The sequence below is a fragment of the Aethalodelphis obliquidens genome, unplaced genomic scaffold (genome assembly GCF_003676395.1).
Source record: "Aethalodelphis obliquidens isolate GAN/ISIS:26980383/991018 unplaced genomic scaffold, ASM367639v1 scaffold21, whole genome shotgun sequence".
Lineage (NCBI taxonomy): Eukaryota > Metazoa > Chordata > Mammalia > Artiodactyla > Delphinidae > Aethalodelphis > Aethalodelphis obliquidens.
In genome coordinates this window covers 13,674,294-13,700,378 of record NW_020837965.1, presented here as the reverse complement: position 1 = coordinate 13,700,378, position 26,085 = coordinate 13,674,294, and the positions used below count along the sequence as shown (strand labels likewise).

The following is a 26,085-nucleotide window of genomic DNA, read 5'->3' as shown; positions in this document are numbered from 1 at the left end:
TATTTTCTCGGGTCCTTTCTCTCTCTCTTCGCCTTCTGGGACCCCTATAATGCGAATGTTGGTGCATTTAATGTTGTCCCAGAGATCTCTTAAGCTGTCTTCATTTCTTTTCATTCTTTTTTCTTTCTCCTCTTCCAGGGCAGTGAATTCCACCATTCTGTCTTCCAGGTCACTTATCCGTTCTGCCTCAGTTATTCTGCTATTGATTCCTTCTAGTGTATTTTTCATTTCAGTTACTGTTCATCTCTGTTTGTTTGTTCTTTAATTCTTCTAGGTCTTTGTTAAACATTTCTTGCATCTTCTCGGTCTTTTCCTCCATTCTTTTTCCGAGGTCCTGGATCATCTTCACTGTCATTATTCTGAGTTCTTTTTCTGGAAGGTTGCCTATCTGTACTTCATTTCGTTGTTTTTCTGGGGTTTTATCTTGTTCCCTCATCTGGGACATAGTCCTCTACCTTTTCATTTTGTCTGTCTTTCTGTGATTGTGGCTTTCGTTCCACAGTCTGAAGAATTGTAGTTCTTTTTGCTTCTGCTGTCTGCCTTCTGGTAGATGAGGCTCTCTAAGAGGCTTGTGCAAGCTTCCTGATTGGAGAAGTGTTGGTAGGCAGAACTGGGTGTTGCTCTGTTGGGCAGAGCTCAGTAAAACTTGAATCCACTTTTCTGCTGATGGGTGTGACTGGGTTCCCTCCCTGTTGGTGGTTTGGCCTGAGGTGACCCAGCCCTGAAGCCTACCCACTCTTTGGTGGGGCTAATGGCAGACTCTGGGCGGGCTCACGCCAAGGAGTACTTTCCAGAACTTACGCTGCCAGCGTCCTTGTCCCTGCAGTGTACCACAGCCTCCCCCCACCTCTGCAGGAGACCCTCCAACACTAGAAAGTAGGTCCGGTTCAGTCTCCCATGGGGTCACCACTCCCTTCCCTGGGTCCTGATGCACACACTACTTTGTGTGTGTCCTCCAAGAGTGGAGTCCCTGCTTCCCCAAGTCCTGTCGAAGTCCTGCAATCAAATCCCACCAACCTTCAAAGTCTGATTCTCTAGTAATTCCCCCTGTTGTTGCCGGACCTCCAGGTTGGGAAGCCTGACATGGGGCTCAGAACCTTCACTACAGTGGGTGGACCTCTGTGGTATAAATGTTCTCCGGTTTGTGAGTCACCCACCTAGCAGCCATGGGATTTGATTTTATTGTGGTTGCGCCCTTCTTACTATCTCATTGCTGCTTCTCCCCTGTCCTTGGATGTGGGGCATGTTTTTCATGAATTCCAGTGTCCTCCTGTTGATGATTGTTCAGCAGTTAGTTGTGATTCCAGTGCTCTCGCAAGAGGGAGTCTGGTATTGCATTTTAAATTTCAAATTCCATTTGTTCACTCTCAGTGTATAGGATAGCAGTTAACTTTGTATATTAACTTTGTGTCCTGCAACCTTGCTATAGTTGCTTTTTAGTTCCAGAAATTCTTTTGGCTCATCCTTTTGCATTTTTTTTACATAGATGATCATGTCATCTGCGAACAAAGACTGTTTTATTCTTCCTTCCCAGTCGGTATACGTTTTATTTCCTTTTCTTGCATTATTGCATTAACAAGGCCTTCCAGCACAGTACTGAAAAGGAGTGGTAAAAGGGGGCATTCATGACTTGCACCTGATCTTTGTGGGAAAGAGTTTCTCACCATGAAATATGATGTTAGCTGTGGGGTTTTTGTAGATACTCTTCATAAGGTTGATATGAAGTTCTGTATTCCTGGTTTCCCTTGAGTTTTTATCATGAATGGGTATTGGCATTTGTCAGATGCCTTTTCTGCATATGTTGATATGATTGTGTGATTTTTATTTTAGTCCATCGATATGATGGACCACATCAATTGATTTTTTAATCATACCTGGGATAAATTCCACATAGTTTTCGTGTATAATTCTTTTTATACTTTTTAAAATTCGATTTACTAATATTTTGTTGAAGATTTTTGCATCTATGTTTATGAGAAGTACTAATGTGTAGTTTTCTTTTCTTGTGATGTCTTTATCTGGTTTCATAGTATTAGGGTAATGCTGGCCACATAAAATGAGTTAGGAAGCATTCCCCCTGCTTTTGTTCTCTGAAAGAGATTGTAAAGAATTGGTATAATTTCTTCCTTAAATGTTTGGTAGGATTTACCAGTGAACCCATCTGAGCCTGATGCTTTCTGTTTTCAAGGTTATTAATTATTGATTCAACTTATAGATACAGGCCTATTGAGATCATCGATTTCTTCTTGTGAGAGTTTGGCAGATTGTGTCTGATACATGTATTCTAAAGTAATTAAGGTTACATTATATGTAAAATCTTGGATTCTGTGCTTTTTATTTAACATTATAGCATAACTTTTCTCCAGTACTGTGAAAAATCACATTTTTAATGACTGCATGAGAGTCCATCCTGTGATTGTACCATAATTATTTAACCATTTCTAAATGTTGGACATTTAGGTGGTTTTCAGGTTTTTACTGTTATAAATAAGGATTCAAGAACAAAAAAGCTACATAAGGATTTTTCTGTATTGAGGATTATTTCATTTTTAAAAATTTCTTTTAACACTAGCAGCTCCTTTGGAAATTCAGTTAACAAATACTGATTGAATACCTGCTGTGTGCTCATTATTGTTCGAGGCGCTTAGGGTATAATATGAAGAAAAAGGGGAATCCTCTGTCCTAATGAAGTACACATTCTAGTGGAGGAGAGTAAGATAATAAGTGCACGATAGTAATTTTAGACAGTGATAACTACATATAAAATAGGGTAATGGAGTAGAATATGTTAGGATGACTAGGAAGGTTTCTCTAAGCAAGTTACATTGACCTGAAGCATGAATGATATGAACGACGCAAGATTTGGGAGATCATTCTAGACAAAGACCTTGCGAGTATAGTGAGTTTGGCCTTTTCAAGGGACAGAAAGGCCGGTGTGGCTGGAGTGTGGTGAACAAAAGGGAGAATAGTAGAAATTGAGGTTTGAGAAGTAGGTGAGGGTATATCTTGTAGAGCCTTGTAAGTGCCAAGTTAGATAGTTTGGATTTTAGTCTAATTGTAATAGGAAGCTGTTGGGGGATTTTAACTAGGTGAAATTTATATTCTTTTGAAAGATCACTCTGGCTATGTTAAGAAGACCCTAAAGGGGAGCAATAGAGGAAGAAGGGCAGGTGGCTCAGATTAGGGTTGTAGCAGAGAAGATGAGGGTGATGATAGAGTCAATAGGACAGGCTAATAGAATGTGTGTGATGAATAATAAGAAAGAGAGAGGTGGTGAGAATTAAATTTAGATTCTTGGTCTGAGCAACTGAGCGGATAGTGATGCCATTTACTAAGATGAGAAGTGGATTGGGGGGTAATTAAGGAGGAAAAAAATGCTGGATGTGTTAAATGTGAGTTGCCCGTGACACATCTGTTGCTGTTGGCTGGAGATATAGATTTGGGTGTTATCACTATATATGTGCTTTTAAAGTCATGGGATTGGATGAAATCAGCTGGGAAAGGAAGGGAAGACAGCCAAGACAAGGCCCTCAGACACTTTCGCATTGAGAGGTTGGGTGTGGAAGATAGGGCCTAGCAAACGAGACAGAGAAGGGTGGGTTAATAGATTATGGAATCAGGAAAGCCTAGAGAGGAAAGTGTTTCTAAAAAGGAAAGAGTGGTCATTTGTGTTAAATACCGTTGAAAAGTGTTGGAAAATAAGGACATACAGTTGACCATTAGATTTGACAGGGTCACACATGACCTTGAAAACAACTATTTTAGTGAAGGAGAAGTGGTGGAAGCTTAGTTGGAATATGTGGAGAAAGTAAAGGGAGTGGAAAAATCGAGACAACTCTTGAGGCGTTTTACTGTGAAGGGTCAAGGGAGTGTTTTTCACTAAGTATATTTGAGTGTTAATAGGAATGACTCAGTAGTGCGGAAGCAATAATTCCAGAAAACATAGCTCTAGGAATAAAGTAAATAAGTTTCCTTTACTTGAAAGTAAAGAGAACGGGATCCAGAGCACAAGTGCACAGTGTGTGGGTTAGAGACGTTTCTTCCATTTTACAAGAGGGAGGGCAGAGTCAGCTGTAACTGTTGCACTTAGGTTAGTGAATTTGTTGAGGGCAAAGTAATCTTCTCTAATTCCATCTATATTTATTCATTGAGTACAAGGCAGCTTTATCAGCTGCAAAGGAGGAAGTTGATGGTGGAGGACTGTGCTCATGAGGAGCTTGGAGGTTGAGAGGAAAACGCAAAATTTATCAGCTAAGGGTTTAAAAGGACTATGTTACAGTGTAAAAATGCACATTTAAGATTTGTGAGCATAAATTTAAAGAAACTGATGCACAATTGTGTATAAGAAGGGAAATATATGAAGATAACTGTCTTGAAGGAGACAGCCCCCTTTATGTTTGTTTATTGTGTTACTACTTTATAGTTATGATAAATTTAGAGATTAAATGCTTAAAATAACTTATGTGATTGTCAGATCTGATGACAGTGCTCTTACCTAATTTCTAATATTCAGGAATAGTAATAGGAAAAGGAACTTAAAAGGAATCTGTTCTTTCCATGTATTTCAAATGGTGATGTCACAATATGGATGGGTAGTCACCTATGTTTTAGGCTAGGAATACGCCTTGAAATGGTTACTTCTACCATCTTTCTCCGAAATCAATCTGTAGCATTGTTGAGTACCCCTATATGTTCTGCAATTTAGTAGGCAATATGTGGGATAAAACTTAACTCTAATATATTAAGTTAACTTCAAGATTTTTGGAAAAACACTCCTGCTTTCTTTCTCATTAAGAAACTTGGAGCTATCAGAAGAGAACTTTCAGATTCCCCCCATCCATCAGCAATACATGCAGCTCCTTCCTCACATTAATCCCTCTACTTGTGCACAAATCCCACCCTTTTTTCCCTGTTCCAGAAATTCTCTCTGTCTCCTGTATCAATGTTTTTGATGATTTTTCTACTGGATGATTTCTGTGAGCATATAAAATATGCTCAAAAAATAGTCTTTTCAACAAGTAATGTTGAAAACAGTTAAATATCCATATGTGGAACAAAGTGAACCTTAGCTATATTTCACCATATACAGAATTTAACTCAAATTGAGCCATATATCTTAAATGTAAAAGCTAACACTATAATATTTCTGAGAAGAAGTATAGGAAATAGGGCATAAAAAGTGTGACTTCCAGAAAGGAAAATTATGAATTGAGCCTCATTAAATTTAAAACTTTTCAAACTTCCAGGTGACTGAGGACAGAGGCAGGTATGTAGTAACCTCACAGAATCTTTTCCCTAAACAATGCAGAATTCACTTCACAACTATGATGTTTCTATGCAAAACCCTAGTCTCACCATTATTTAAACAGAGAATACCAAAACTGAAAAAATAACTATAAGTAAAAATAGAAAAACAAATTCCAACCACAGTTTCACAAGCTTTCTCCTCTCCACTGCTGGGCTTTACAGGGAGAAGCTTAACCTAAAAATCTGAAAAAATATCTGGACTGAATACTATAAGAATGAAGACAAAGATAACTGTAGATAATGCTATAATCTGGTTAGTAAAATTGTTTCTCACAGGGCTAGCAATTCTGAAACAGCTTTATATATACTAAAATTAAATAAATAAATAGGCTTCAGATTATGAGAGCCTAATAAGCCTTCCACTCTTGGAGGAAGAAATTATACAGGTATACTTCAGAGATACTGCAGGTTCAGTTCCAGACCACTGCTAAAGCGAAAACAGCAGCAGTTAGTCATACGAATTTTTTAGTTCCCAGTGCATATAAAAGTTATGTTTATACTATACTGTAGTCTAAGTCTGTGATAGCATGTGTCTAAAGAGACAATGTACATACCTTAATTTAAAAATAATTTATTGCTAAAAATGCTAACCATTATCTGAGTCTTCAGTGAGTCATAGTAGTAATATCAAAGATTGCTGATCACAGACCACCATAACAAACATATAATAATGAAAAAGTTTGAAATATTATGAGAATTGCCAAAATGTGATACAGAGACACAAAGAGAGCAAATGCTGTTGGAAAAATGGCACTGATAGACTTAACACGATGCAGGGTTGCCACAGACCTTCAGTGTGTAAAAAACGCACTATCGATGAAGCACAGTACAACAAGGTTTGCCTGTAAATAAGGAAAGAACCTTATTTACAGGCATACCTTATTAAATGAACCCTGTGGTTTTGGATTAAAATCGGAGGTATTGAGATATCATATACTCTCACAGCGGTCAGAATGGCCATCATCAAAAAATCTACAAACAATAAATGCTGGAGAGGGTGTGGATAAAAGGGAACCCTCTTGCACTGTTGGTGCAAATGTAAATTGATACAGTCACTGTGGAGAACAGTATGGAGGTTCCTTAAAAAACTAAAAATGGAACTACCATACGACCCAGCAATCCCACTACTGGGCATATACCCTGAGAAAACCATAATTCAAAAAGAGTCATGTACCAAAATGTTAATTGCAGCTCTATTTACAATAGCTAGGACATGGAAGCAACCTAAGTGTCCATCAACAGATGAATGGATAAAGAAGATGTGGCACATATATACAATGGAATATTACTCAGCTATAAAAAGGAACAAAACTGAGTTATTTGTAGTGAGGTGGATGGACCTAGAGACTGTCATACAGAGTGAAGTAAGTCAGAAAGAGAAAAACGAATACCGTATGCTAACACATATATATGGAATCTAAAAGAAAAAAAATGGTCGGAAGAACCTAGGGGCAAGACGGGAATAAAGATGCAGACCTGCTAGAGAATGGACTTGAGGATACGGGGAGGGTGAAGGGTAAGCTGGGACAAAATGAGAGAGTGGCATGGATATATATACACTACCAAATGTAAAATAGATAGCTAGTGGGAAGTAGCCGCATAGCACAGGGAGGTTAGCTCCATGCTTTGTGACCACCTAGAGGGGTGGGATATGGAGGGTGGGAGGGAGGGAGATGCAAGAGGGAAGAGAAATGGGGACATATGTATATGTATAACTGATTCACTTTGTTACAAAGCAGAAACTAACACATCATTGTAAAGCAATTATACTCTAATAAAGATGTTAAAAAAATAAAATAAAATTGGAGGTATCAGTATGAACTCATGGGGTTTTGTTTTTAAAGGTTATATTCTATAGTTATTATAAAACATTGGCTATATTCCCCGTGTCTTGTAGCTTATTTTATACCTAATAGTTTGTACCTTTTAATCCTCAACCCTTATATTCCCCCTCCCCACCTCCCTCTCCCCTCTGGTAACCACTAGTTTGTTCTCTATATCTGTGAGTCTGCTTCTTTTTTGTTATACTCACTAGTTTGTTGTATTTTTTAGATTCTGCATGTAAGTGATATTATACAGTCAGTATTTGTCTGTCTTTGTCTGACTTACTTCACTTAGCAAAATGCCCTCCAAGTCCATCCATGTTGCTGCAAATGGCAAAATTTCACTCTGTTTTATGGCTGAGTAGTATTCCATTGTGTGTGTGTGTGTGTGTGTGTGTGTGTGTATAAAACACCTCTTCTGTTAATGGACACTTAGGTTGCTTCCATATCTTGGCAATTGTAAATAACGCTGCTATGTGAACATTGGGGTATATGTATCTTTTTGAATTAATATTTTTGGTTTTTTTGGATATATACCCAGGAGAAGAATTGCTGAGTCATACAGTAGTTTATTTGTAGTTTTTTGAGAAACCACCAAACTGTTTTCCACAGTGGCTGCACCAATTTACATTCTGACCCACAGTGTACGAGGGTTCCCTTTTCTCCACATCCTTGCCGATATTTGTTGTGTTGTTTTGTTTGTTTGTTTTTTGTGGTACACAGGCCTCTCACTGCTGCGGCCTCTCCCGTTGCGGAGCACAGGGTCCGGACGCGCAGGCTCAGCGGCCATGGCTCATGGGCCCAGCCGCTCCGCAGCATGTGGGATCTTCCCGGACCGGGGCACGAACCCACGTCGCCTGCATCAGCAGGCGGACTCTCAACCACTGTGCCACCAGGGAAGCCCTGTTGTGTTGTTTTTGATGATAGCCGTTATGACCAGTATGAGGTGGTACCTCACTGTGGTTTTAATTTGCATTTCTCTGATGATTAACAGTGTTGAGCATCTTTACATGTGTCTGTTGGCCATCTGAATGTCGTCTTTGGAAAAATGTCTGTTCAGGTCTTCTGCCCATATTTTGATGGGGTTGTTTGTTTGTTTTTAATGTTAAGTTTATATATTTTGGATATTATCCCCTTATCAGTCATATAATTTGCAAATATTTTCACCCATTCAGTAGGTTGTCTTTTTGTTTTGTCAGTGGTTTCCTGTGCTGTGCAAAAGCTTTTAAGTTTAATTAGGTTCCTTTTTTTATTTAATTAAAAAATTTTTTATTGGAATACAGTTGATTTACAATGTTGTGTTAGTTTCAGGTGTACAGTCCATTTATTTATTTTTGCTTTTATTTCCTTTGTTTTAGGAGATGGATCCAAAAATATACTGCAGCGATTTATGTCAGAGTGTTCTGCCTATGTTTTTCTCTAGGAGTTTTATGGTATCTAGTCTTACATTTAGGTCTTTAATCCATTTCAGTTTATTTTGTATATGGTGTTAGAGAATGTTCTAATTTCATTCTTTTACATGCAGCTGTCCAGTTTTTCCTAGCACCACTTATTGAAGAGACTGTCTTTTCTCCATTGTATATTCTTGCCTCCTTTGTCATAGATTGACTATAAGTGCATGTGTTTATTTCTGGGCTCTCTATTCTGTTCCATTGATCTGTGCACAAATCCCACCAGTACCATACTGATTTGTGCCAGTTTTTGTGCCAGTACCATACTGATTTGATTACTTTAACTTGTACTATAGTTTTAAGTCAGGGAGTCTGACTCCTCCAGCTCTATTCTTTCTCAAGATGGTTTTGGTTATTTAGGGTCTTTTGTGTCTCCATACAAATTTTAAAATTATTTGTTCTAGTTCTGTGAAAAATGCCATTGGTATTTTGATAGGGATTGCATTAAATCTGTGGAATGCCTTGGATAGTATAATCATTTTAACAATATTGATTTTTCTAGTCCATGAACGTGGTATCTCTTTCTATCTATTTGTGTCATCTTCAGTTTCTTTCATCACTGTTTTATAGTTCTAAGTACAGGTCTTTTACCTACTTAGGTAGGTTTATTCCTAGGTATTTTATTCTTTTTGATGCGATGATGAATGGGATTGTTTCCTTAATTTCTCTATTTGATACTTCGTTGTTAGTGTATAGAAATGCAACAGGTTTCTGTATGTTAATTTGTATCCTGCAACTTTATCGAATTCATTGATGAGCTCTAGTAGTTTTCTGGTAGCATCTTTAATATTTTCCATGTGTAGTATCATGTCATCTGCAAACAGTGAAGTTTTACTTCTTGTTTTCCAATTTGGATTCCTTTTATTTCTTTTTCTTGTCTGAGTGCTGTGGCTAGGACTTCCATTACTATGTTGAATAAAAGTGGTAAGAGTGGGCATCCTTGTCTTGTTCCTGATCTTAGGGGAAATGCTTTCAGCTTTTACCATTGAGTATAATATTATTTGTCAGTTTGTCATATCTGGCCTTTATTATGTTGAGGTATGTTCTCTCTATGCCCACTTTCTTGGAGTTTTTGTCATAAATGGATGTTCAATTTTTGTCAAAAGCTTTTTCTGCATCTTTTGAGATGATCATATGGGTTTTATTCTTCATTTTGTTAATGTGGTGTATCACACTGATTGATTTGCAGGTAATGAAAAATCCTTGCATCGCTGGGATAAATCCCACTTGATCATGGTTTGCTAATATTTTGTTAAGGATTTTTTGCATCTATGCTTTTCAGTGATATTGAGCTGTAATTTTCTTGTTTAGTCATATCTTTGTCTGGTTTTGCTATCAGGGTGATGCTGGCCTCATAGAATGAGTTCAGGAAGTATTCCTTCCTCTTCAATTCTTTGGAATAGCTTGATAAGGATAGGTGTTAACTCTCATCTAAATGTTTGGTAGAAGTCACCTGTGAAGCTATCTGGTGATGGGCTTTTGCTTGTTGGGAGTTTCATTACTGGTAATTTCCTTGGGGGAAATGTTTATTCAAATCCTTTGTCCACATAAAAAATAGGGTTGTTTGTGGTTTTGTTGTTGAGTGGTTGTTTTTTTTTTTTTGTATTCTGGATGCAAGTCCTTTATCAGATATATGCTTTGCAAATATTTTCTCCCATTCTGTGGGTTGTGTTTTTATGTTCTTGATGGTTGTCCTTTGAAGCACAGAAGTTTTTAATTTTAATGAAGTCCATGTTATCTGTTTTTTCTTTTATCACTTCTGCTTTTGGTGTCAGATATAAGGACACCTTTGTTTCATCCAAATTAAGTAAGATTTATGCCTATGTTTTGGCTTTTATATTTTGAGTGGATTTTTGTATATGGTTTGAGGTATGGGTCCAGATTCATTCTAGATATTCAGATGTCCAGCACCATCTATTGAAAAGACCTTTCTTATTAATGGAAAGGCAATTGACCATAAATATATCAGTTTACTTTTGGACTCTCAATTCTGTTCCATTGATCAGCATGTCTGTTTTTATGCCAGTGCCATACTGTCTTGATTACTGTGGTTTTGTAGTAAGTTTTGAAATTGGTATGTGTGAGTCTTCCAATTTTGTTCTTTTGCAAGATTGTTTTTACTGTTCTGAGTTTTAGAATCAGCTTGTCAATTTCTTCAAGAAAGGTAACTAGTGTTTTGGCAGGGATTGTGTTGACTCTGTAGATCAGTTTGGGAAGTAATACCATCTTAACAATATGGCCCTCCAAGAACACGAGATTTCTTTCCATTTATTTAGTTTCTTAACATTTCTTTAATGGTATTGTGTAGTTTTTAGTATATAAGTCTTGTACCTTTTTGTTTAATTTATTCCTAAGTGTTTCGTTCTTCTTGATGCTGTTATAAGTGGAATTGTTTTCTTGATTTAATTTTCAGATTGTTGCTAGTGTATAGAAATACAATTTGTATTTTTATATTGATCTTATATCCTTCAGCCTTGCTGAACTCATTTATTAGCTCTACTTGGGATTTATTCTGTTGTTGTTTGTGGATTCCTTAGGGTTTCCTATGTATGAGATTATGTCATTTGCAAGTAGAGATAGTTTTACTTCTCTCTTTTATTTCTTTTCCTTGCCTAATTGTCCTGGCTAAAATATCCAGTATCATGTTGAAGGGAAGTGGCAAGAGCTGACATCCTTGTCTTGTTCCTGTACTTATAGTGGGAACTTTCAGGCTTTCACAATTAAATGTGATATTAGCTGTGCATTTTCATAGATGCCCTTTCAGGTTGAGGAAATTCTCTTCAATTCCTAGTTTGTTGTGTTTTTTACTATGAAAGAGGTTAGATTTTTGTCAAATGCTTTTTCTGCATCTATTGAGATGAACATGTGTGGGGGTTTGGGTGTTATTATTAACATGATATACTTATTACGTTGGTTGATTTTAATATGTTGAACCAACCTTCCATTCCCGCTTACCTTTTCTCTCCATAATTTCTCACTTAGTATTCCCTGACTTGATGATACCACTCCAGGCCATCCAGATGCCCAAGCCAAAAACCCAAGAGTCATCTTACACTGTTCCCTTTCTGTTACTCTGTACATCAAACCTGTTAATTCTGTTTTAATGCCCTCCTAACTTTTCCCTCTTTCAGTTCATCTTCCACCCTGATGCTCGGAATGATTTTTTTTTTCTCCCAAAGGAGAATTTGATCATCTAAATATACTTGGGGAATAATTTATCAAGGAGAAATTTATATTCATTGCTTGCCTTCTACTGATGTACATAAACCATTACCAACTATTTGGTCTTTGTCTTGTTTTTAAAGACTTACAGACTACTTTCTGTGAATTATGGGTGACCTTTCTGTTTTTTTAAATGGGATTTGTAATTTAATATTAATGTTATAATAGGAGGGCTACTCAGTGCTATTTTTGGACACTAACATTTGGTCTAACTTTATACAATAAAAGAGTAAATGGGAGAGAGGGCTTGAAACAGATGAGATGAATACCAGATGAGAAGTTGGCATGTGGTAGGGTTGCTACTGATTCATTGCTGTGGTTCAGTTGACTACTTGTGAGAATTCTTTTTTTGAAAAGTTTACACACACTATAACATATTACAAGATTATGAAGTCTATCATAATTGTTTATTACATATACCACTGAAGTAGTAACTCTTAAGATTGATTTTTATGGAAGTTATTTTAAGGCCAAATTATTTTAAGTAAATAAGTAACTAAAGTCTAATTTTCACATTGATATAACAGCTCTGTAAGCAGTTTTAAATCTGTTTATTTATTTATTTTGCAGCCTTGCATTGCATCCTGAACGAGTATTGGTGGCAACAGGACAAGTTGGGAAAGAGCCTTATATCTGTGTTTGGGATTCATACACTGTGCAGACCATATCAGTTCTAAAGGATGTTCATACACATGGTATAGCTTGCTTAGCATTTGACTTAGATGGACAGGTATGTGATAATTTTTTTTCTTTTTGTAAACTGTGTTTTTAAAGTGTGTACTATAAGAAATTATTATAAATCTGTAAATATTAAATTGGAAAGCATTTGACAAAAAGCATTTATTCAAGGTGGAGGTGGGTAGAGGGGGTGGGTGGTAGATATATATAAGAAAAATAAGAATAATAATGAGTTTTTATTTCATTGTATCAAGAACTTTTCAGTTGAATTAATTACTACTATTAGAGCCAAAGTGATTCTGACTCGGTGGAACATTACCTGGTTGTTCTTGAAAATTTTACATGTAACTCTTTTCCACGTATTATATGTTAATAGGAAAGATGGAAGATATTTTAGGAAAATTCACTTTCTCTAAGTAGAGCTGTAAACATTTTAATTTTTAGTTATTTTAAAGGTTTCTATTAAAATTATTATTATTTTTTTTGCGGTACGCGGGCCTCTCACTGTTGTGGAGCACAGGCTCTGGACGCGCAGGCTCAGCAGCCATGGCTCACGGGCCTAGCCGCTCCGCAGCATGTGGGATCTTCCCAGACTGGGGCACAAACCCGTGTCCCCTGCATCGGCAGGCAGACTCCCAACCACTGCGCCACCAGGGGAGCCCAAAATTATATTTTTAATTGAAAATAATGCAGTTTTTATAATATGAGCTATTTTATATAAAATCAAAGTTCATAACAAAAGGTGTAATCTTTGTTCCACTTACTAATCAATTTGCAAATTATTATTTACTTCTAGTCATCGATTTTTAAAAAATTAAGCCAACAGCTCTTTTGTGGTGCTTTCATGGAACTTGTTGTACCTAAAACATATTTAAGAAGTGATAAGAAGTTGGGTTTTGCAGATTTAGTTAACTTATAGTCTTTAAAAGTTTTATAGTGAAATTAGACTTTAAAAATTATTTTAACTTTTAGAAGAATTTTGGTTGTCTGCTTTTTAATTCTTAAAATTAATTTTGTAGATCTATATTTTACAGAAACAGATTACGTTTTGTTCTAGTCACTTGAAAATGACAGCCAGTAGATGTTTTATTTTCAACTCTGAGAAATAGCTTCTTTGAGTAGCATAGATTAATATACCTTCTGTTTAGAGTCCGGTAAGAGATCTATAAAGATGTAACTCGAACCTCTCATTTGGGGAAAAAATGTGTTTCTAGGTTTAGAACCACTGTGTAGCAGTGATTGGCAATTCCAGAACCTTAATTCATTTCCCATTTTTCTGTTATTTTTCAAGTCCCTTAATGTCCTCATATCAAAATTTCATTTTCCTTTTTAAAAGGAAGAGAATAACACTCTTTGCTTACTTCACAGGAAATTATATTTTATGAAACAAACCAACAAAGTTGTTTTTTAGAATTATTTACCAAAGGTATTATGATATCCACAGTGGTTTAACTATAAATGTCTGTATACTTTAAATATAGATGTTTTCTTCTTAATTTTAAAATTGCCCTTTCTAAATGCAGTGTATTGCATGGCTGAGGAAATTCTCTTACATACAAGGAGAAATCATGCCAATAGCTTTTACTAGTTGAAGCTTTAAATTTTGCTTACTTTAAGCAACATATAAGAAAAGTCTTGGGTACATGCATTTTATTTTCACAGATCTTCATAAGAATGTGCTACTTTAAAATGTAAGCTTATAAAAAACATAATAGCTAAAAGTTATTGAGCACATACTAAGTGCCAGACATTGTGCTAAGCCTACATTATCTCATTTAATCCTCACAACAGCCCTATGAAATAGATATTATTATTATCTCTATTTTACAGATAAAGAAACTGAGACTTAGAGAGGTTAAATAACTTGCCCCAGGTTACACAGCTAGTAAATGGAGCCAGAGCGGGAACCCAGGTCAGTCACACTCCAAAGCTCATGTTTTTAACCGCAATGCTCTACTGCTTCCCAAACATGGAACTTAGGAGGTGGTTGTTTATATTTCAGAAGGAATTCATCCATCTTAAGTACAGTTAAAACTTGTAAGGAACTGCTGCCAATTGAAGATTAAGTTAAGAGTATTTCTGAAATTATGTTAATGAAAGATGCTTTAGTTAAGAAATATATTTGGGAACATATCTATTTATTCACTAATATCTGTAAACTGTTTATGAAATACCAATTAGGAAATAGTGTATAATTTTTGCATTTTCTACTAGATTTGAAACTGTAAATGATCAGTTAAGGTTTACCCAATGAATGAGTCTCCCTGTTGGTAGTATGCTGAATTTTCTTTCCCCAGAGGGTTTCTTCTAAATGGATTGACTATCCATGCTAATACTGGAAGTCTGCCTCATTGAAAATAATTAGGGCATGAAAAGGCTATATAAATCCACATCAAACAGAGATTAAAATTTCATAGTAAATGGTAGAGAGGGGTAGGAGGAGGAGAATTTGATACTTTATCTTGAAAACACAATGATAATTTATAAAAACACATTCCCATATTTAACAAAATCTAAGTTATAGTTAAAACTCTGCTAATTTATAGAATGAACTAAGAATAAAATGTTAATTTTTTAGCCTAACTTTGTTGATTATATGCTGGTACATGATTATGAAGAGTCGTATTTGCAAAAATATTAAAGGAGTTCACTGATTTTTCCAAGGACTTTTTAGTAATCTCTTGATATCTAGACATATCTCAAGTGCCTATTGTATTAGTTTCGAGTTTTCATCTCTTCCATTGCTCTGCCAGATCCTAATTTCTGATGGCTTTCTTTATGAATTGACCAATATTTACTACATTAAGTCCTGGATATTTTGCAAAATTTGTGATTTTTACTTTGTAACATTTGTAACAACTAGTCCTCACTTAATAAATACTGAGATCACAAGGACCCCCCCACCCCCATATTAGAATCTTTTACGTTTGTCTATTATTTGAATATGTTTCACACTTGCAGGAACTCATGGAATTCGTCTAGTTGTGCCTATTAAGATACTTTTCTCATTTGAGTATTTAGTGTGCTAGAACTTTTTAATAAATACAGTTGACCTTTGAACAACACAGGGGTTAATCCGCATATAACTTGTAGTCGGCCCTCCGTATTCACGGTTCCTCTACGTCTGTGGATTCAACCAACTGTGAACCTGTAGTACTGTAGTATTTACTGTTGGAAAATATATGTGTGTAAGGGGACCCAAGAAGTTCAAATCTATGTTGTTCAAGGTCAGCTATACTTCCGGTTTAATTAATGGACACAACCAAGATTTTGTTTGGGAATAGGATCAGGGAGGAATTTGGGAAGCTGGATAGAGCCTTCTTTATCTGGTTTTCTTTCTCCCTATCTGACTGTTAGTTCTTAGTTATCTTGAAGGGAGCTGTTCCTTCTGTCTGCTTCTTAAATGTCAGTGTTCCTAGGAGTCTGTAGCCTTCCTTTCCCCAGCCCCCCTCACTTCACTTATTCTCTTTAGGTGATTACTAGATCCATGACTTTAACTCCTGTGTCAGTTAACAGTGGTCTCAGCTTCTCTCCTCACCTCCATATACTCTCCTTGAATGTCGTATAGATATACCATTTATTACATGTTTAAAACTGAGTTCTCTCTTTATTCTAACTCATTAAAAAACAAAGCTCATTCTTTCTCCTGTTTCTGGCCTACCTCTCCAGTCTTGTCTCCTGCCACTTCCCCGTTGGCAACTCCTCCCCTCAGCCACACCAAAGTACTAGCTCTTTCCTGAAAGCACCATGAGCTGTCTGATCTTGGTATCCTTTGGCCTTAAGTGAATTTTCTCTTATTTTTCTACCCGACTGTCTCTATCTTCTAAGATATGGTTCCAGCATTGCTTTCACTGGAAAACTTTCTTTATGCTCTTCCTCACCTGTGAGAAAGGATGATGAAGTAAAAAATGATAGAAAGCTAAGAGAGTGGGTAGTATTTGCTTAGTTATTTTTATCTTTTCCTCTCTGCTGTTACTTAACCTGTTGTTAGGGAGGTTGATTTTGGCCATGATATGTTTATCAGGGCTACAGAGGAAGTGCTCCCAGGTCTATTTTGTTACTGCCTGTGCAGAGCCAGATGCTCTGGGGCTCTATTGAGGTACATGGAGTTTTAAAGCTTTTGACCAGTTGTGGTTCACTTTGTGTGTGATGAACTTAGCCAGAGAGAAGAGGCATTGATAGAAAGGGCAGTGCCTCTCTGACTGTTCCTCACTTTATACGTGTCTTGTGAATTTTAATCTCTACATAGTGTACTATAGCGAGAGGTAGATATCTTTGTTTTAGCTAGATATTTGCTGATTACTCTCTAGTTCCCAAATACTAAAGACTCTTAGGAGGAGCAAATCATCTCCTCTAGTTCATTTGGACTCTCTGCAAGTGTGACTTCATGGAGAGCCAGATACAAAATATATTCTGTATCTTTTTATGCAAACCATTCATTCTACCCATTTGGGGACTTAGATAGTAATTTTACTATGTGGAAACTTTCTAGCTAGGTACTAAATGACATTTCTCATTCAGATGGGTGGAGGGCATGGGTTCTTAAAGTTAATTATGGTTATGGGAACATAATAATAATGATGATGATAACAAACGTTTATATAATTATGCCAAGCACTCTTCTAATTCCTTTATATATGTTAACCCTATGAGGTTTTTTTTCATTATCCCTATTTAGGCGGTGAGGAACCTAAGGTACAGAGAGGCTAAATAACTGCCCAAAGTCATCCAGTTAGTGAGAGATGGAGCTGGTATTTAAACCTAGGCAGTCTGGTACCAGAATCTGTGCTGTAAACCAGAGATTGGCAAAACTTTCTACAACATGTCAGATAGTAAATATTTTAAGCTTTTGAGCTATGCAGTCTCAGCTACTCCAGTAGCTGGAGTCACAGCTAATCCAGTTCTGCATTGTAGTGTGAAAGCAGTCATAGACACCTTATAAAGGAATAGGTGTGGCTGTGTTCCAGTAGAACTTTATTTACGAAAAGCAGGGTACAGGCCTGAGGGTTATAATTTGCCTACCCCTGCTTCTAAACCAGTGCTTTTCAAAGTACGTGTTGTGGGTGGGTCCTTGTGATTTCTTCTTTAACTCTGCGGTTACTTAGAATTGTACTGATAGTTGCCAGATATTTGGAGGATTTTCTGCACAACTTTCTGTTATTCTGATTTCATTCTGTCTTTGTCAGAGAACATACTCTGTATTTTAATTTTTAAAAATTTGTTTAGGCTTATTTTGTAATTCACAATTTTGTGATCTTCATGAGGTTTCCTGTGCACTTTGAAAAAATACGGGAAAATATGTATTCTGCTATTTCTTTTTTCTCCTTCTGTTTATTGTGCTATTGTTGTCATTCATTTTACTTCTTTCATTTTCATTCATTTTACATGCTTTGTAAACTCCATTATAACTGTTGTGATTTCTCCTTAAACAGTTAGTTTTCAAAGAAAATTAAAAGTAAGAAAAGTCTTATTTACATATTTACCATTTGGGTACTCTTCATTGATATGTGTAAATTAAGTCTCTCTTTGGTATCATTTTCCTTCTGCCTGAAGAAACTTCTGGTATCATATCTTATAGTGCTGATTTGTTGATGAATTTTCTCATCTTTTGTTTATTTGAAAAAGACTTAATTTTGACCCAGTTTTCAAAAGATATTTTTGGTAAGTATATAATTCTGTGTTGACTTTTTTCCCCCTCAGCACTTTAGAGAGGTTATTCATTGTCATCTGATATGCATAGCTTCAGATGAGAAGCCCAGGATTATTTTTAAATCTTTGTCCTTACACACCAAAATTCTCTCTCTTATTTGGCCACTTTTAAGGTTTTTCTCTTTAGCACTGGTTTCAACAGTTTGATGCCCATGTGTGTGGATGTGTTTTTTCTGTGTGTGTGATTTACCCTGCTTGAAGTTTATCGAGCGTCTCAGATTTGTGGGTTTATGTTTTTATCAAATTGAGAAAGTTTTGGCCATTATTTCTTCAGTTTTGTTTTTCTTTTCTTCCATCTTTCTTCTCCTTTTAGAATCACAATTACCTGTACGTTAGACCCCTTGAAATTTTTCTAAAGGTAACTGAGGCTCTGTTACTTTGTTCCCTTTTTCCTTCTGTGCTTTATTTTTGATAGTTTCTGTTGCTGTGTCTTCAAGTTCATTTATTTTTTCTTCATTGTCTAAGCTGCTGGTAATCCTTTGGAGTGAATTTTCATTTCAGATAATTTAACATTTATATTTAAAGTTCAACATGTTTTTCTTTTATATCTTCCATTTCTCTTTTTATTCTTTATGTGTTTGTTTTAAAATAATTCTGGAGCATCTTGAACATTTCCATCTTAACAGCCAATATCTTCTAATTTTAATCATTTCTGTGATTCTTGGGTCTGTTTCTATTAACTGATTTTTCTCCTGGTTATTGGTCACATTTTCCTCTTTTTTAACATGTTCAGTAATTTTTTTTATTGGATGCTGGACATTGTGTATATTACATTCTGAATGCTGGATTTTGTTGTATCCCTTTAAAGCATGTTGGACATTGTTTTTGTAGGTAGTTAAGTTCCTTGTCGATCAGTTTGGTCCTTTTGAAAAGCTTGCTTTCAAGCTTTTTTTGGTCAAGGCTAGAGTAGCTTTTCCTCTAGGACCACTGGTTTAACTTCACTACTATGGTGTGACCCTCCTGGAATCTCTACTGAATACACGGTGAATTCGAGGATATACCTCCATTCTTGCTATTGGGAATTTGAGTGATCCTGACCCTTTATGATCTCTGGGAATTGTTTGGCTTTAGCTCCCCAGTAATTGTTCTTTTTTTCAGAATTTGTTCTTTGCATGGCCTCATGGATTTCACCTTATACATGCAAGAACTGGTGTTCTCAAGGGGACCCATAAACAGATTTTCTAGAGTTCTTTTTCTGCTCTGCAAATTCTAGCCATCTTGGCCTCTCTGAACTTCAGGCTCTGTCTTCTCAAATCAGCAAGTCTTCTGGTCTCTGTTTGGCTTCCACCTTTCTGTGCTATAGTCTGGAAAATGCCACCTAAATGAAGGCTGGGGCAATTGCAGAACTTACCTTGTTTGCTTCCACCTCATTCACGGTTTACAGTGCTTCACTTCCTGTTAAGAATGTCCAAAAATATTTGTTTTATATATTTTGTACAGTTTTCTAGTTGTTTATGGCAGGGGGGCAAGTTCAGACCCTAATACTCCTTCATGACCAAAGGCCATCTTTCATGTTTCCTAACCTCTCTCATACTTCTCATCTCACTGTCCCCTCTTTTCAGCTCAGTCTCTTCATCTCCCTCTAATCTCCTATATAACTCTTCCACTGAGGTATTTTTTTCTTTTTTCCACTGAATTTTTAATTTCATTTATTTTTCATTTCTAGAAATTGTTTGCTTCCTTAAGTTTGCTGGGATACTTTTTATGGTCTCCCATTCTTGTCTCATATGAAGATATTTTGAAGCCTTAATTTTATTTCTCTACTCATATTAAGCTTATTTTATATTATCTGATAATTCCAATGTCTGATACTTTTCAAGACTGATTGTTCTGTTTCTGGTGACTTGCTGATTCTCACTCATGGTCCCTTATTTCCTCTGGTTATTGGGTGTGGGGGTTGTTTGTTTTAAGTTTATTTTTTATTGACTTGCTACTTGTAGGAATTCTTCGAGGGATGGATTGATGTATCAGTCCTCCATATAGGATTTATATTTGCCTGTGCCACATAGTTGAAAATGCTTGAAAACTCTGCAACCCTTAGGACCACTCTGAATGAAATTTTTCATTTGAAGGATTCATGATTCATGTGGACATAGGCCCTACAACCATGTGAAGGTTGTTTGTGGCTACATATTTTCAGGAGGGTTTTTTTCCCCTTCATGCATCACTGCCCCTTTCTTTGAAAAGGGATGGTTTCTTGTTCTCCCTTACTCTGAGGAGTTACTGCTTTAGTCAAATGTCTGCAATTCAAATCCCTACCTTGGGCAGGCCCTAAACTTTATCTCCTATTCCTCTTTAGCCTGAAGAACAAAAATTAGGCTTACCAGGAGTTAGCTGATACCTTTAGAGTAAAGTGGGTATAGGAGCTCTCTTACTTCCAGGATTCCCATAGGAAATCACTTTGTTTTTGTTCTCAGATTTCTTAATTCCTTGACAGCTCAACAGTGCATTTAAAAAGATGTTTTTTCATTTTATCTAGCATTTTTAGTTTTTGGCAGGAGAGATGTTTAGGGTGTTCTGTCAATCCTACTGTTAGAAATGGAAGTCTTTCTTCTGTTTCTCATATGAAGAACTACACATATATGCAAATATTAACAAGATGAAATACATCCAGCCTTTCTCTATGAGGTCTATAAAATATAAGTGTGTAAGTTTTGATGTTTATAATACCCATGAGTAGAATTTGTTTGCCATTTATAATTTGGTTCCTTTTTTATTTGTTTACTTTTTTATTCCCCCTGCTCCCTGGTCTTCTTGGACATAATTCAGCGCTTGGTTTCAGTTGGACTTGATTCAAAGAATGCAGTTTGCGTTTGGGATTGGAAAAGAGGAAAAATGTTATCTATGGCTCCAGGTCACACAGATAGAGTAAGTATTCTCCTTTGGAGTTTCTAATGGGTACTGCGTGGGAAAAAGCCAGAGAAGAGTCAGGAGATTTTATGTTTCTGTGTTTTGTTATTGCCAGTTGCTCATGTGTAATTTAAAATTTTAAATGCAGTTATAAATACTCATAAAATTTTAGAATGCGTATATGTATTGTGGTACTCAAAAACATGACTTGATATGTATAGTTTTAGCATAAAACCTTTAACCCAGTGTTTGCTTTGGCAAAAATGATGAGTTTTAAGTTATTCAAACCTAAATTTAAAAATTGAATGGTTCATGCCTAGGCTCTATTGATTATTCAGTTTGATTTATCACATATGCATCATAGTTAAGGTGAATACTGTTGCACATATGAATTTGAAATTATGTTAGAGACCTAACATTTTTCACTTTGGAAACTTGTTAAAAATACATTCCTTATTCCAAGTTGTATGAAATTAATATAATGAATACTTTGTCTTAAACTCTTTAAAATGTCTGATTTTTTTGGTGTATCTGCTGTATTCTGCTATCTGGTAGTCTTTACCATGTTTCTTTGACACCTGTCTGCATAATCACCTAACCTGAACCAACACAGGAGCTACAGTCGTTGATTCTATTTGGGGAAAATCTATGAATCTGTAAAAATTGTATAAAAAATTTTAATGTATTTGCATTTTGGAAAATAAACTTGGTTTTCAGCAGATTCTCAGAGGGGCCTGTTATACGCAAACACGATTTAGATAATTATTAAAGTGTTAGGTACATTTTATTAGACAGTTGTGTATTCTGACTTACTTAGATCAAAGCATTTCACACATTAGTACTTTGGACTTAGTAAGTAGACTGATTACTATGAAAAATGGTACTGTCATTGGAATTTTTGAAAAGTATTTTTGTGGTTAGTATTTTAAAGGTGCATCAGTATGTTTTTCATTTAATCTGTATATTAGATGTATGGTGAGTTGTTAAATGTTAATTTATAAGATGTATTCTTTCTTCATTATCACTAAAGACTATCACTTGGTAACTTTTTAGAGGTAGTAAGCATATTAGGTGATTATGCAGGCAGATATCAAAGAAACATGGTAAAGACTACCAGATAGCAGAATTGTTTTTTATCTGTTATGAGATTATTTTTCAAATATTAATTTTTCTTTCATTTATCATTAAGTATATATTTAATGCATATTTTATTTCAGCTGGGTTTTTTCTTGTTTGATTTTGTAACAAAAATTGTTTGTGTGTATTTATAATTTATGGAACCTTAGAAAAAAATGAAGCCTGGGGATCTCCAAAATGTAAGTTAGTTTTGTTTGACCCATAAACAATTTTAAAAAACTGAAAACTAGAAACAGAATTTTTACTGTGAAATAAATGTTTGGATCTTTTATGTAAGTAATTCTGTGTGATAGAAAGCTACAAAAATGTTCTCTATTTCTGGCTGTATAAGTGTTGTGTATGTTCTCTTAATTATCTTTCCTCTTTAGAAATTATGCACTTACCTGCCTCATTCCCTGTTTCTGTTGAATCATTCTTGTTATTTATAGACCAAATTTTTTTTAAAAATTAGAAAGAGATGTTAATTTCCATTCCACTAGTAGTTTCATATGGTTCATAGAAACTAAGAAATAGTTTTTATTCCTTATCATTTACATACTTTATTTCTCATAGGATCTTGAAGTGTAGGGTTCTGATTATTATTTATTGAGGAATATTGTTTTATGATATGTAGGGTTTGGGGCTATTTGGGCTTTTGGACAGGATTCTTAAATGATTCTGGAAATAAGTATTTTAACCATGAATCTGATTTGTTTACAGATATTTGATATTTCTTGGGATGTGTACCAGCCAAATAAACTGGTCAGCTGTGGTGTAAAACATATCAAGGTACTAGAAGGGTCTTGCTTTATAATAGTCATGATTACTTATTCTCTGCCACTAAGCACACATCACACTACAATTTAGGATATACACACACACACACACACACACACACACACACACACACACACAACGTGCGTGGGTGTATATATATATATATATAGAGAGAGAGAGAGAGAGAGAGAGAGAGCGCGAGAGAGAGAGAGACAGAGTGAGAGAGAGACAGAGAGAAACAGAGGTGGATGAAAAAGAGATTAGTATGTTGCTCTCTGATATTTTCAAAGCTGAGCAGTTCCTTTACTTGTAAAGCTTAAAAATAAGAAAGATACACATTTGGAATGATTTGTTCATTTTTGGAAGAAGATAGGGAAGTCAAACATAAATCTTCATGATGAGGGTTTTTGTTCTTTTATGTGGATTCAGGTAAAGTTAATGTTTGCAGAAAGAAAGAAATGAATATGGGGCAGGGCAGGAGTATACACATTAGATAGTTCTGCATAAAGAATTTAGGCCCAGAGAATAAGTTCAACTTTATAATAAGTAAATTGCCACTTAAAGTAATATGATTTATTAATATTATGTACTTAAAAGATCTTACCTGATCTTCAAGATCTTATTCTAAGATCTAAAGATCTAAGTTTAAAATCTGAAGCCTTAAAGAACTAAAAATGATCACTTATCCATTCAAATAGCTAATGAATGCTTTAATCAATGTATGATTTTTAAATTTAAAAATCTCCGTGATTTCTGTGCATAAGTATAGCTGGTTCTCTTCCTTTCAGTAAGTCCCAATTTCAGTCTATTTTTTTCTTCTAAATTAGTGATTCTCAATTTTGGCTGCATATTAAAATCACCTGGGGGAAATTAATGACGCAATATACCTGAACCCCCCACTGAAATAAATTGAGACAGAATCTCTGGAGAGTGAAGCCCAGCTATCCAAATGATTTTGATGCTCAGCAGGAGTTAAGAACCATTGTTCTAGAATCCACATCAGTGCTGTCCCATAGAGTAACCACTAGTTAGATGTGGCTCTTGAGCGTTTGAAATGTGACTGCCAGTGTGACTGAAGAAATGAACATTAGCTTCATTTTCATTGCTAACCCTTCCCAACTTTTTAATCTGCCTAAAAGATTATGTAGTTTTTTTTCCAGAAACCTAAGGGAAACACAGCATATTTTTAAAATAGTTTAGTTCAACCCCCCCTTATTACAGTAAGGATTGAAACAGTGATTTATCTGCTATAACATAGCTAATGACAACACTAAGATGAGGATGTGAACATTGAACGCTATTGTATCATAAGGGAGTTTCTTAGGTAATTTCTAGTCTGCTGCTCTAATATAGCATCAAAGTATTGGAAATGTTTTTGGTTATATTATGAGCATTCTTTGGTAATTCGATTATACTATGTACTTTTTAGTTCTGGAGTTTATGTGGAAATGCTCTGACCCCAAAACGAGGGGTCTTTGGTAAGACTGGTGACCTTCAGACAATATTGTGCCTGGCCTGTGCAAGGGATGAATTAACATATTCTGGTGCACTCAATGGGGATATATATGTTTGGAAAGGAATTAATCTTATACGAACAATACAAGGAGCTCATACTGTAAGTATATTTAAATATTTTAAATACTTTTAGGTATTAATTACTTACCTTCCTGTCTTAGAACAAAAGGTTCCATAATATAGCAGACTTTCTGTTCAATTCAGTAACTTGAAAACTACTATTACAATTGAATTAATTTGTTTTTGTTTTCAAGATTTCAATGAAGAAACATTATGCAATTAAATTAGTATAATTATTATTTTGTTCAAACCATTGCTTTAGTATGGTGTCTTTTTCATTGTTGAAAAAAAGTTTGTTAAATTTAACCTAAAGGTATCCTAGATTAACCACATTAGAATAAAGCTAGTGCTTTTGTAGCCAATTTACCAGTGGGAAATTTGGGGATAGCTCTAGGATAAAATTAACTTTTTAATTTTAATATCATTGATTCATTAAGTGAGTGGCAAAGGAATTTAATTTTTGTACTTCATGAGATTTTCATATAAATAAGTTATCAGGAAAAAAAAGCTGTTGTTAAAGCCTTTTAGTGTTTAGTCCCTTTTAGGGACTTCCTGGCTGTCCCAGGTTCGATCCCTGGTCGGGGAACTAAGATCCCGCATGCCATGCGGTATGGCCAAAAAAAGTTTTAAAAACAAACAAACAAAAACCTTTCAGTGTTTTTTGATTTGGGCTTTTTTAGCAGTTGAGTCCCTCACATAGTGAGGGGAGCTAGAGAGCACAGAGCTGCCATATTGGTAGCAGGACAATCTCAAGTAGAAAAGTGATACATATATTAATATGAATCACTATTCAATATATATTACATATTAAGTATATTAAAGAACCACTTAGAGCAGGACTTGCTTTAAGCAAAATGCCTAAAGACCAGAAATAGCAGATTCTAACAAAGGTTGTGGCAATTCACATTTTTACCATCAATATATAAAAATACCAGTTTCTTCCTCATACTCATCAGCAGAGGTTGTGTCCACTCTTGGAAATTTTTGCTTGTCTTCTGGGTGAAAAATAATAACTTTGTTTTAGTTTGCTTTCCTGTCTATTTGTGAAATTTCATGTATTTATTGACTAGAGTTGACCCTTGAATAACATGGGTTTGAACTACAAGGGTCCACTTGTATGCAAATTATTTTCAATAGCAAATACTGTAGTACTACACAATTTGTGGTTGGTTGAATCCATGAATACCGCAGAACTTGCAGATATGGAGAACCTTGGATGTGGAGGTCCAATTCTAAGTTTTACTAGAATTTTCGACTACACAAAGGTCGGCACCCCTAACACCCGCATTGTTCAAGGGTCAGCTGTACTTGAATTTCCTTTTCTGTTAATTGGCTTTTCTTATCCTGTACTCTTTTTTTGTTACTGTTGTTGTTGGATTTTCTTTCCTTTATTCATTTGTTCATATTCAATATTATTATTCAATATTATTCATATTCAATATTATTCATATTAGGGATATTAACCTTTTGACAGTCATATACAATGCAGATATTTCCCCAGTTTGTTTTTTTACGATATCTTTTCTCATATGAAAAATTGAAAATTTTTCCTTTATGCCTTGGTGGGTAACCTGCCA

At 35.5% G+C, this 26,085-nt stretch overlaps 1 protein-coding gene across 3 annotated transcripts in view; it reads left to right on the top strand.

Moving 5' to 3' along the window:
• Window positions 1–26,085, top strand: part of EML5 (EMAP like 5) — a 162,665-nt gene that overhangs the window by 19,963 nt on the left and 116,617 nt on the right. For all 3 annotated transcript variants that reach the window (XM_027120256.1, XM_027120258.1, XM_027120257.1), the window contains exons 2-5: window positions 12,374–12,533; window positions 20,960–21,058; window positions 22,877–22,945; window positions 24,363–24,548. In XM_027120256.1, the coding sequence (XP_026976057.1) occupies window positions 12,374–12,533; window positions 20,960–21,058; window positions 22,877–22,945; window positions 24,363–24,548 (514 nt within the window). The remainder of the gene's footprint in view (window positions 1–12,373; window positions 12,534–20,959; window positions 21,059–22,876; window positions 22,946–24,362; window positions 24,549–26,085) is intronic.